The sequence below is a fragment of the Coturnix japonica genome, chromosome 7 (assembly GCF_054131305.1).
Source record: "Coturnix japonica strain WE chromosome 7, WE-NBRP24, whole genome shotgun sequence".
In the NCBI taxonomy this organism is placed as follows: Eukaryota; Metazoa; Chordata; class Aves; order Galliformes; family Phasianidae; genus Coturnix; species Coturnix japonica.
In genome coordinates this window covers 8007606-8020121 of record NC_140669.1, presented here as the reverse complement: position 1 = coordinate 8020121, position 12516 = coordinate 8007606, and the positions used below count along the sequence as shown (strand labels likewise).

Sequence of the window (12516 nt, the reverse complement as noted above, 5' to 3'; positions counted from 1 at the left end):
TTTTCAATTCTTACTTTCACACTGAAAGTCTTAGAATAGGTATGTATTGTGGCATTTTAAATGGATGCTTAACACTTGAATATGGAGCAGGACTGGGTTATATACAATGCAGATGTTTGGGAAGCATATGCAAGTGCAATCTCACTGAAACATGGAATACAATCAGCATTGGTTAGCTGCATGCAGCTGTTGGTGATGTACATGGTCTGATTCTAACAAACAATATGTGCATCATCGGGGATGGCACAATACTCACCTGTTCCAGGAAGAGTGGGATTCCAATTTATTGATTATGAGTTGGTTCTTCTTGCTTTTGGGAGAAACACTGTGGAGCAGGCAGCAGTAGTTCAGACCTCCAGCAGTTCAACAGGTAAGTTCATATGATTTTAAATACTGTAGCTTTGAGGAATTTAAAGTGTCTAATAGTTGATCACTGCCTTGGCTACTCCCTTTTGTGGGAGTACCTGCTATCTTACCATATAAGAATTCAGCTTCTGAAAAAATTTGTAGTCCTCAAAGTTCAGTACTACTACACAAATGTGTTAAGTATTTTAAGTATTACCTCCATCTTATTAAAATCCTTTAAGCTTCAACCAAGTTTTGAATGTGATGTGGAGGACTCCCAGCCAGGGAAGTCTAACTTGCACTTCAGGCTTCTGCTGTCTCTGAATAATAAATGTTGTGTAAAAAACTAATAAAGAACCTAAATTCATCCTTTTCATGGGGGGGGGGGAAGGTTTAACTGGCAGGTAAGTGCCTAACTTTAGCAACATGGCAGCACTTCAGCTACGAATGATTGGTTCATAGTGCTAGATTTGTACATTAAGAAACTTGCTTACATCTGTGGCATCTTTTTTTTTTTTTTTTTTTTTTTTTTTAGGTGTTTTTCTGTGGTTGTGCATTTTTAATTTAAGCTGATGCCCTATTTATTTGTTGGTCCCCTGAGGAAGTTTTATGATCTTGTTAATTAATCTCCTGCATCCTTCATGGACTAGGGAAGGTCTACCAGATAGAAGAAGCTGCTGATTTGATGCTCATTTCTTCTATTGAAAAAATTACATATATGCATATAAACTACTTAAAGTTATGTGGTTCTCCAGTAGCATTATGTATAGCTTAGAAGTTGCTTTCCAAAACAAGAATTCTAATTGATGGTAATTAGCATTGTACTTTCTTTTGCCTCACAGATAAAGTTAAAACAGAACTACATGTTCAGATTCCAGAACAATTTCCCAGTGAGACTTTAGAATTAGTAAGGTAGGTCAGATTCAAAGAACAGTATCATAATGACCTTCCACAGACCATATAACTTTTAGTTTAATTTAGAATAATAATAATAATAATACATTAATGTTTCTCTGATCTGTAAGGAATTACTTGCAGCTCTTTACCTACAAGTAATAACTCACAGCTAACTTCCCACTCTTCTTTATCTACCTGTTTAAGTAATCATTCACACCTGGTATCACCTGTAACTCACAATAGAAACATGCTATCACTTATGGACATTGAATATCAATAAACTGTATGCTTATCACCTCCCACCATTAAACAAAAACTGAAACTTCACTGTAAGTCTCTCTTAGAATGTTACAAAAATATGTGAATTCCAGGAACAGATTTCTTAAGCAGAATTTTCAGTGATACAGAATACACAACTTTTCAAAACTTAATGATTATTTATTAATTTAAGCAGCACATTTTTTATTTTTATTTTGTTTAGAAAAAATGCAACCCTCTTGTACTATTTATGTGAAATGAAGAAAAAATCATTCTTACTCTTTAGCAGGAGAAGCCCACCTGGAGTGCTGAAGGTAAAGCAGAAGTTTAAAGGTAGGCTACAAGGAATAAGGCAGGTTTGCTAAATACCATGATCATGTGAGAGCTACAGTCCAGTCCTTGCTTAATAGATGTAAAGGAATATCATTTACTTGTAGGTAAAAAGGATTATATTATTATTATTTATTTATTTTAAATAAAGACTTCTTTCCCATAGAAAAATAACTATGATCTGCTAGAGTACCAGTGCAGGTTTCCACAGCAGCACCACTTTGCCTACAAAGTAAGTAAATATCACAGTACTGATAGGAAACAAACCAGCAACACTAAATTTAAGTATCATTCAAAAATCTCTGGTAAAAGCTGGTTGTATGCTTTCCATGCAAGATTCTGCAACTGTAATCCAAGAGTTTGCAGTTAAATAATAACTCAAGGATCTGAAGTAAACGCTCTTATTCTGTACAGAAATTATTAATGTTGCAGTATTACTGATATATTTCTATTATAAGCACTGATCAGGCATTAGATAATTTCAGCAAAATCTGTTCAAAGTTTTATCAGTATTTTCATAGAAATAATCCTTTTTGGAGAGAAACATAATGATTATTTGAGTTCTTCTTTGACGTTATTTTCAGTGCTCATTACACTGGTAGAAAATCTGGAGGTATGCATTTTATTTATTTAAAGATTGAAATATCAAATCGTAAGTTCCTGATTCAAGTAAGTACTGTGCTTTCTAGAAGTCTGCAACCTACTTACATACATTCTGGTGATGTTAATGACTTGATTAAACAATCAAAAATGCAATGGTTGCTTGGCAACAGAAATCATTATTAAGATTCATTGTATCCTCAGGTATCCCAAGAGCTGACTCCCCTCTGCTATCTTAACTCTTGAAAGTTTATACTGGCTCAGTGTACATGAAAGGAGTTTTCTGGAGAAATACCATCACTAACAAGCAAAAGGGTGGTGTCCTTGCTTTCCTAGGGCAGTGAGAAACACTGCTTTATGAAATGGCTCATGTGGGTATAAATGTGTTTATGTGCTTGACCGCTGATGCTGTGGTCTTTGTCAGTATACCACTGCAGGAAAGAAAATACAGAGACTGTTACCTCTAGCTACACACAAGCCATATAAATTAAACAACAGACATAAAAGCAGATTAAAACAAAATAAACAACAACAACCACCAAAACAAAACAGCCATCCACTATGAGGCTAATTCAGCAAAGACAATCATAGCAGGAAGCTGTAGTGATTTCTGTTCCTGCTTACTGTGTAGGATACAGCAGCTACTCATGTTAGAAGTGCATAAAAAAAGTACATTACTTGTCCTCTTGTAAGCTAGATGCAGTTTCTCAGTTCAGAATGGTGTCCCTTCTCACTATATTGTTATCCCTGCTGAAGGACAGACCATACAGTGCTGCACACTTGGCTTCATTTTTGTATTTATTCCACTGTTGCTCGAGGGCTGTGAACAAGTAGAAAAGGAAGCACAGCTACCTTTTCTCTGGGAATTTCCATGCACAGTGTAAGACTGGGCAAATAACTGCTCTGTCTTTATGAGTCCAATAGGAATGCTAGAAGTTTATCTTGGGTAAAGAAAAGAACTTACCTGAAGTTTACTTTTACTTATATAGAAATTATACTATTGAGTGAGCTATTTCTAAGACTGGGACTGGCTTGGCTGAAGTGAGAATACAGAAAAATAAAATGGAAGAAACTGCAGTATTTTTTGTTCTTATATAGTAGATATATGGAGAGTTATGTTATCATTTCAATTACTGAACATGAAATACAAATATGTAAACTTTGGTTTGAGACAACAATTGTTTTCTACCTAACTAGAGGGAACTATTGGCATCATTCTCATAATACAAGTCCATTCATATGATAATAAAAAAAAGCCCACAACCATACCATTGCCTGGAAATCCACTTCAGCATCAACAAGAGCTTTGGAAATCTGAGCTGCTTGCTGAAAGTGAACATTATCTGAAAAATGGAAGAAAAAATGGAAAAGATAAACAAAATTTGTTTCTGTAATATTAAGGGAGGAAAAAAGGAAAACAATTGAACAGATTCCCCAGCGCTGCTGACTGAGACACAGATTAGTACGATAAAGCTGTATTATTTTATTGACGTAGATGTAACAGCCTTGCCCCTTCATGCTTTTGTTTTGTCAGTAGTAGAATTGCAAACCTGTCTGTAATACTAAAATGTCTAATTAACTGCAACTCACCATCTGCTGTTCCATGGATAAGGAGATACTCAACTTCCTTGAATTTTTCAGCTCTGGCCATTACTGTTGAACTCTGAAATTAAAGAATAGGAAAAAAGAAAAAAAAAAGGTGCTATTTGTTAGATGATTATCTGCTACCAACTGACTTTGATTCCTGTTGACACAGTCTGGGGTTCTTCAGACAAAACTAACAACCCTTGCCCTCCTCCCCCAGAGTAGCATATTCACATATCCAACAGCACTGTGCTCACACTTGAACCTTTCTGCACCGGTCTGCAATTATTGCCAAAGGTTACATCTGCAAAGTGACAAGCAAGCCCAGAGGGGAAGAGTTTTGTGAGAGAGATACACCTTTAATGCTTTGCTAGCATGTTGTTAGCCTGCAGCACACCACTTATCATTGGTTTTCTGTGCTACTGCAGGCAAGTTAAAAATGTTGCCATGGCAACAGTGCACCCTATGATAGAAAGGAGAAGATATTACAGACTACACACATCATTTTCCTCACAAACATGTACGCTACAGTCTACCTGTAGCTAAGCCTGCAGAGCTTGTATATGTGTGTGTGTATGTATGTCATCATGCTCAAGTAAATATGTCTCAGAAGTTTAGAACAATGACCTCCTCTAAGTATAATACAGACGTGCCTGACCAAAAAAACCTCACAAGACAAAAAAAAAAAAAAAAAAAAAAGTAAAAGTCAATCTGCAATTTGGAAATTACAAGAAAATAAATATGGCAATGGGAAAAAAAATTAAAATCAGCAATTGACATTAATCAACAAATTGAAAATAGTGACACAGATGTTTAGCAGATAATAACTGGGTTTTTATTGTGACCAGGTACTAAGGAATGGGGAAAGTAAAGACAGCAGAAACTGCATTTGGGCAAGGAAAGGGAATAGGATAACATTTTGCCATGAGGATGAGAGGAGAGGAAATAATAGAAACTTTTCCATTTCTTGATAATATAATGCATCTTTAAAGAAAGTATTAATATTAAATTCCTTTTGTCATAGCAAAATATCATACCCAACCTCTCGTTTGTAGTAATTTAGTCATATTTAAAGATTGAGCCCAGTAGGAGCAAGCAAACCAACCAAACAAAACACCTCAAGCATGAGACACTGCATTTGCCATCTTTTCATAATGAAAGGCTGCAGTTCAACAGGAGCCTCATCAAATGCATAAAAGGCTGTGCACATTGGAAACATGACACCACTCATTGAAACACACCAATATGAGAGTACGGATAGCTAAGTAAGAGTGCCAGAATCTGAGGGAACATTAAACCAGGAGCACTACTACTGCAGCCAACCAGTGTATGAAAAAGAAAATGACACAGGCAGTATCCTTTGAATGAAACACTTTTCATAGGCATGGAAGAGAACTTGATAGATTATCTTTAGAAGCTTTCTTCCAGCAGATAAATGCTGGTTTAGTTTAAAGGATGGCAAACCTATGCATGGAAGCCTTATTTGGTCTACAACTTTCAGAATTTAACATTCCAGAAGCAGTTTTAAGAAGTGCATATCATTTCTTTTTGTCTCCAATCACTAAACAAAATAAAGCTGTAAAATTCTTCAGAAAGAAAGCACATGCAAAAGGACACATTTCTTTTTCTAAGTCATTTATCACTTGCTGTACTAATATGTAACACATAGTGCCTTCCCTTTCCTTAAATTGTGGGGTCAATACTTTTCTGTTTTTACAACATTTCTGCCACCCCACCCCTTCCTAAATAAATGATAAAAGAGATGTCACAATAGCAAACAGTCCAAAGTTAGACACAATCACAACTTGAGCCACAGCTGAAATAGCTGAACAAACCCCAGGTGAACTGTATGTAAATGCAATGTAGTTTATTCTTTCCTTTTCACAGTTATGCCTTCATGGCAAAGAGTCTGAAAATGGGCTGTGTGAAAGTACTGAGAATTAGGCCCTGCTGAGTGTAACTGGCTTTTCTAAAGATCACACAGCAGTCAACATTTTATCAGCACTCAACAAACAAGTTAAGGTTTGGCTGAAATTGAAGGTCTCTCTCCCTTTAAGCATATTCTCAGATAATAGAACAAATGTCAAACCAGTACAAGATGGCATATTTACAAAATTGTACCCTGTTTTGCATAACCTAATGATGCAGCAGTTCTTAAGGACTGAACATTTCAAATCTGCTAGAAAAAGATTGCCAAATCTATGACTGTTTCAAACACTTGCCAAAAGCATATCAAATTCAGAGTGAACTGCAAAATAATCTCACAAGTTGAACAGTCTCTTTGGTATGCTTTACGTGGCTACTACATCTGACCGGCAAAGCTCCAGCCTACTTTAGCCTTCAGTACTTTACATCAGGGACATTTCTGACATCAGATGAAGTTTCTGCCATTCAGCCTAAGACCTGTACTCGTGTTTCCGTGCTTATAGTGGGAGTCCTACCCATGCTCATGACTGTCTTTTATGAAGTGACAACTTTTAATACCTCATAACCCTTAAGTGGCACTAATCATATCTAAGTACCCTACAGGGAGGACCATGAAACATCCTTCAGCCTGTTAACTGAACACCAGATTTCATCCATCAATAAATGTGGGATCTAACATCATAGAATACATAGGCAGGGTGTACCTCTCAGCACCATTAGATGCAGTTTCTTGAGATGATACATTCATAACATACACTGGTTCTCAACAGGTGTGCACATGCCCCCTTTCTTTTAAATTAGGTCACACAGTACAAGGTTTGTGCAGTCTTTCATTCTCAAACCTGCTTCCTAGTGGATGCAGAAGAATGGGGAATACATCATGCGTCATGTAAACCTGACAGTATGAAGTTAACATGTTTTTAACAGCTTTAGCTAGAAGAGCTTCTCATTACTTATTTTACTGAACAACACTGTGCAGGAGTTGGCCTTCTGCTTCAGTAAGGGGCCAGGAGCAGATTTATTGGGCCTGAGACACCGAAGGAAGGGGCTATAAGCCAGAGAAACATGGTGGGTGGAGGTCAGAAAAGGTCTTCAACAGCAACAACATCCCAAGACCCGTTCATTGTTGCTATATGAAAAACAACAAACCCACCTCTAAAGCTACTCACCCTCAAGGTTTATGTGGAAAAGCAAATTCCAAGTAATGTGTTATTTGGAGCTTTCAGCAATACATGAAGACTTAAGTCAAATTTTCCTATCTCTAGAAGAAGCAATAAGTGCGACAATCTGATCTGTGCAAATGCCCCTCCTCCATCTAGCCACCATTCTCCCCAATTAGTCCTCAGAGTAACACATTTGAAACCTTTAGCTCTTTGGTACTGGCAGTTTCAACGTGGCCATTGCCAGCAATGAATACTATGCCAAGAAAATCCGACTCCTGGCTTGAAAGGATTAAACAGTCCTCTGTTGCCATCTGTGCCGTGAAGCTGGTGAATGACTTTGTGCACCCAGAGCGTTAACGTTCGTTCTGCACAACGACAGTAACTTCTATTTACTCTGCTACCTCACAGACCTCCTACTGTTCCCACTGCCATCAAGAACTGTATTTGGAAAAAAGCAGGCAGGCTGCTGCAAGGTTGCTGGTCAGCCCTGCTGGGTCCAAGCGGTTCGCCTATTAGAGATGGACACAGAAGACAATCACCCTGCAATCAGTTCTGATTTCCTCAGCTAATACAGCAGTTCACAAATTAGATCACTGCAGTAGTATATCAAAACAGGCACTTCGGTCTTTATTTCAGTGTATGTTATCATATGTTTTACATGCTTTCAAGTCACTCTTTCTTCCCCACCTCATAATATTGAAATGACATACGATTGATTGCACCTTGGGGGCGGGGGGTGGTGGGGGTAAAAAGAATCAAACTGATTTACCAAGCTAAACAGAGAGAATGCCCCATCTCTTTTTCTATAACACTTATGTCTGCTTCCAACCTAATTATGGCTAAGCATCACCATGAAATGCCATAATAACAAAGTACCCCACAGATCACTCTCTGTTCTCCAATAGTCAGTGTATTTCCACCTCAATCAGGAACTTAACAAAGCCTTACAGAACGTTTGGGCAGCTCTGCCATACTCTCAGGTGCCCGCAGTTTCAAAAAGCCCTTTAAGCAACAAAAAGCTGCTGGAATACCATGGGTAAACATCACTCATCCATCAGAAATTTCTCTGTACAATGAAGCAAAAATCCACAGGTATTTTGTTTTCGTTCTCTTGCCTGGAAATTCCCTAATTTCTGGACAAACATCTGTTACTTTCCATCAGTGTTCAGAAACCCTATATTCATAGAGATGAGGCCACAGTTCCAGCACCAAGTTGGCTCTCAGTTGGTCTGCAGTGTATTTGTATGCACAGAGTACTAACAGGCTTGCCTACCTGTAAAGGTTTCCAAATACCTGAATACAGCTTACAGCTTCCAAAGTTGGAAAGTTTGCATTATAGCCACGCTTTTTAATTAAATTTCAGAGAAAACTGGAGCAGATTTGTTCTGGCGGAAATGTTTGAGGCTTCTTTTTTGTTTGGTTGGTTGTTGTGTTTTTGTTGTTTTTTTTGGGGGGGGAGGGAGGGGGGGGGCTGGCGAGGGTGGGAGGGTAGGAGGGTACAGATAATACATAGTTTGCCCATGAGCATATTGAAACAACTTTGTTTCTTAGTGATTGAAATAAAACAGATTTACAGCTTATTTTACAGTCTGCATAGTAGCCAAACAGAACTGAATGTAAAAGAAATAAAACTCAACAAAAATGAATAAACCAAACAACAGAGAGCCCACGCTATACAGCAAGGAGTAACTGCCTCATTCAAATCCAAAAGCATGAGACTAAAACCTCTAAAAGTAGAATGCAATCATTAACACTGGAATGAAGAAACAAACTTAATTCTTCACACAGGGATGCAATAAAACTGTACAAAGAACAGCTTAGGAGAGAAAGACCATACTTAAAAATGAAATTAAGTGATTTCTTACATTATAGTTTCTCAGGTTATCACTTTCTGTAGGAAGGCCCATGTATCGCTCTGTGTATATTGAGTCTGTAATTAAAACCAACAACAAATAGAATGTACTACTTAATTTCCAATATTTCTGTCTGCCAGACATTTCACACAGAGATAAGACACAATAAGAATGAACACTGGAAATTAAAAAGAGATGGAAGATAAAAACCAAGTTTTCCACAGTGAGCCATGTAGGTAGACATTATTATTCAGAGTATTTAATCTTGTGGTTGCCATGGACACTCGAATGTTGAATATTAATGAAGTACTTTATGTCAACATTACCTTATTGTTATTCTTCCAATAAGCCTAAGAAATAGTTGCTAAAGTTGTTCAATAAATAACGAGCATTTTAAAAAATATATTACATTTTTTATCTAAACATTTATTGCTTAAAATGTATAATATGAAATGTAGAAGTAGCTTAGGACTCAGATGGGCTCTATCTTACATATAGTCAAAATTTAATATTTAGTTTTCCTCAGATTTTTCAGTATGATATCCTATTACTTTTGCAGATTTACTGCTTTATTTTAACCATACAAACCAATGTTTGTTATGTCAACACATTTTAATGTCCATTTGATTTCTTGTCAGTGTTGTCAATTTTTTCCTGCTGAACGAGAGAAATGTTAAAAGACTGCCACACTGTACTAACACATACTGTACTGTTAACTATACGTTATTATCTGGGAGGAAGTTCCCTCTAAAACCATATTTATAGCCTCATGTGTCTCACAACCTTATAAACTACAGCCCAGAAGCTTGTACAGACGTGTCCAATTGTTCAGCTTTTCCTCACATCAACCTGCGTATAAAATTAAATTTGTCATTCCCAAATTTTACATTCTTAAAAGGAAGACAAAAACTCACAAAAACAAAAGGGATGCAAATTTGATTATCATTTTGGGAGAGTGGTTTGCAACCTAAGTTTGATTTTAGGTCACACAGTTCTGTTTTTTTGTTTTTTTTTTTTTAAAGTAGCATCTTGAATAACACAAAGTATATTCAGTACTGATCTCAGTACCTCAGAACATGTGGCAGCTCAGGAATACATGCGCAGACATGTTACAGTATTACTACAAACATAAAAATTATGCATCATTAAAGGTCACAGAGATTATCTGGAATTGTGGATGTGACTTTTTAAAAGGGAAATAAGGTTTAGGGAGCTGGTTTTATTCTGAAATGCAATACCCACGAGTTCATAAAAACAGACCAAATGGCATTTATATGGCATCTAGTAGATAATCAAAGTTCCGCACTATGAGTCAACACTTTGCAGCATGTGCACTGCAAGACATATGGGAATCCTTGTAACAAGGAAGCCATCACATACCATAATATTGCCAACGTGACACAGGGGCAACTGCTATTCCACACTTGAACACGCCGCTTCCAGAGCCAAGCACCATGGAGGTCACATATCCCCCATAAGACTGAGAAGAAAACATTGCTGTTATTTTAGTCGGAAAGAAAAGGATGGGGCCCATCTGCTAAGTGGTTCAGACATTTATAGGATCAGCATTTTTCATATTAATGAATTCCATTCTGAATTTGGGTCAGATCTCACTCAGCCTGCACAGTGCGGGAAACAGACATCAAACAGTGCATGGCAGCTGTGGCTCTGATGAATGAGAGCTTGCTGTGCAAAGGGGTGCAAATGCCGTTGATCTGTGACTCAGCTTAGAATGACAGTGTTTGGTAGCACGGTAGGCAGCAGTGAAAGACAGGAAACAAGACACTGCTGAACCACTGTGTCCCTCTCCGTGCTGGAGAAGTAGGTGGAAGCAGAGCTGAGGCCCGTAACATGCCTGATGAGTAGTTGCACCAGGGCACCCAAAAATTTACAGCTCCCTCAGAGCAACCCTACGGCAGCTCACTTACTTCCTCTCCTACAAAGTGTCAAGAGCAAGACTGTGACTGGGGAGTGAAGGATCTTCTGCTGAGTCTGTGGGAGGAACTGTGCAGCAAGACACTTCTTGCTAGGCACAGAACATTCAGTCACAGTCTAGCCCGATACGCAGATGAGTAAATATCCGACACACTTGAGCATTCAGGCAACAAGATACCTAAACAATGTCACCGACCTCCCAAATGACTGCCCTCGCTATACTTTGAAGAGGTTATTTAGGAAAATGTGCCCACCCACATTCAAAAAGAAGAGCTATTTGAGAGATTTTTGGATCTCATTTTTGCCTTGAGAACAGATTACAGGCAGATGGAACTGTGGTTTAGTTCAAAGCTCTTAAATATTTTCTCCAGCTTCGATACTTAAGTCTTCTCATCGAGATCAGCAAAGTAATGCATGTACTGACTAATATTCACCCATGTACGAATACTTTGCATAACCTGGCAAAATGAATGCACTTAGTGAGAAGCTGACAATCTAAAAACCGAAGAGAAAGAAATTCCCATGAGTTTGGTATCCAGGACACATGACCCCCAGCACGCAAAAAACACCCATCTGAACAACAGACAAACAATGAAACTGCAGCCTAAGACTGAGAAGAGTTTAAGGAGCTCGAATCAAATAGCTACCAAATCTAGTCTGAAATAAAATATTCACAGCCAAACAGTACATTTAGGTATACCATGCAGCCTTACATTATTATTATTTGTATAATCTGGAGTCATCCAATTAATATCAAAAGATTATTCAATACATTTGGACCTTAAAAAAAAAATTATTGAATCATAGAATGGCCTGGGTTGAAAAGGACCACAATGATCATTTAGTTTCAATCCTCCTGCCACCAACCTCCAGACCAGACTGCCAAGAGCCACATCCAGTCTGGCCTTGAATGCCTCCAGGAAATGGGGCATCCACAATCTCCCTGGACAGCCTGTTCCAGTGTGCCACCACCCTCTGTGTGAAATTTTTTTTCTAATCTCCAGCCTAAACCTCCCATCTTTTTCAAAAGCACCTGAATGCAAATGAGGAATGTCTCATGCATACAGGCATGACATACATCATCAGTTCAAGATATTGGATTGTGCTGCTACGCCACAGGTACTTCACATTTGATACTCAAATACATCACACCCACAGGAGGCAGTGCAACAACTAGTTGTTAGAATTAAGTAAGCCAGCCAAGCAACTTTGAGTACTTACCCAACCCCAAATAGCTATTCTGTCCTTATCAACAAAGCTCATTTCAGAAAACGTTCTAAAAGCAAACAGAATAATTGAACACTGAATGGATTGCAGGTATCTGCCATGGTACAGGTGTGCCTAGTTTTCATCTTGTTGGCCTCTCTCTCTTCTGTGAATAATCATATCCCACTGCACAGCAGTGACTCCTTATGGCAAAAACTCTTAAATCACATCCACTGACATCTGTATCATTTGCTAGAACTAGGTCTGATCCCAAGTTGTCCCCATCCCACTTCTCTGCCACTTTTTCAATTCCACGTATAATTCTGAGAGTGTTATTAACTTCAGTGAGTTGCAAAAAAAGCTTGGAGAAAAGATTTAAACTACAAATTAGTTGTTAGTGTGCTTTCCTTAAATGACAG

General features: G+C 38.0%; 1 protein-coding gene across 4 annotated transcripts in view; it reads right to left on the bottom strand.

Moving 5' to 3' along the window:
* Nucleotides 1-1659: 1659 nt before the first annotated feature.
* DPP4 (dipeptidyl peptidase 4) overlaps nt 1660-12516 on the bottom strand; it is a 35813-nt gene continuing 24956 nt past the window's right edge. For 2 of the 4 annotated variants that reach the window (XR_014948203.1, XM_015869085.3), the window contains 6 exons: nt 12113-12167; nt 10337-10436; nt 8969-9033; nt 4021-4093; nt 3700-3773; nt 1660-2861 (listed from right to left, as the gene is read on the bottom strand). Coding sequence is in view for 1 of the 4 variants with exons in the window: in XM_015869085.3 (XP_015724571.2) it covers nt 2763-2861; nt 3700-3773; nt 4021-4093; nt 8969-9033; nt 10337-10436; nt 12113-12167 (466 nt within the window). In the remaining 3 variants the exon portion in view is untranslated. The remainder of the gene's footprint in view (nt 2862-3699; nt 3774-4020; nt 4094-8968; nt 9034-10336; nt 10437-12112; nt 12168-12516) is intronic. The other 2 variants (XR_014948204.1, XR_014948202.1) reach the window with 1 other exon arrangement.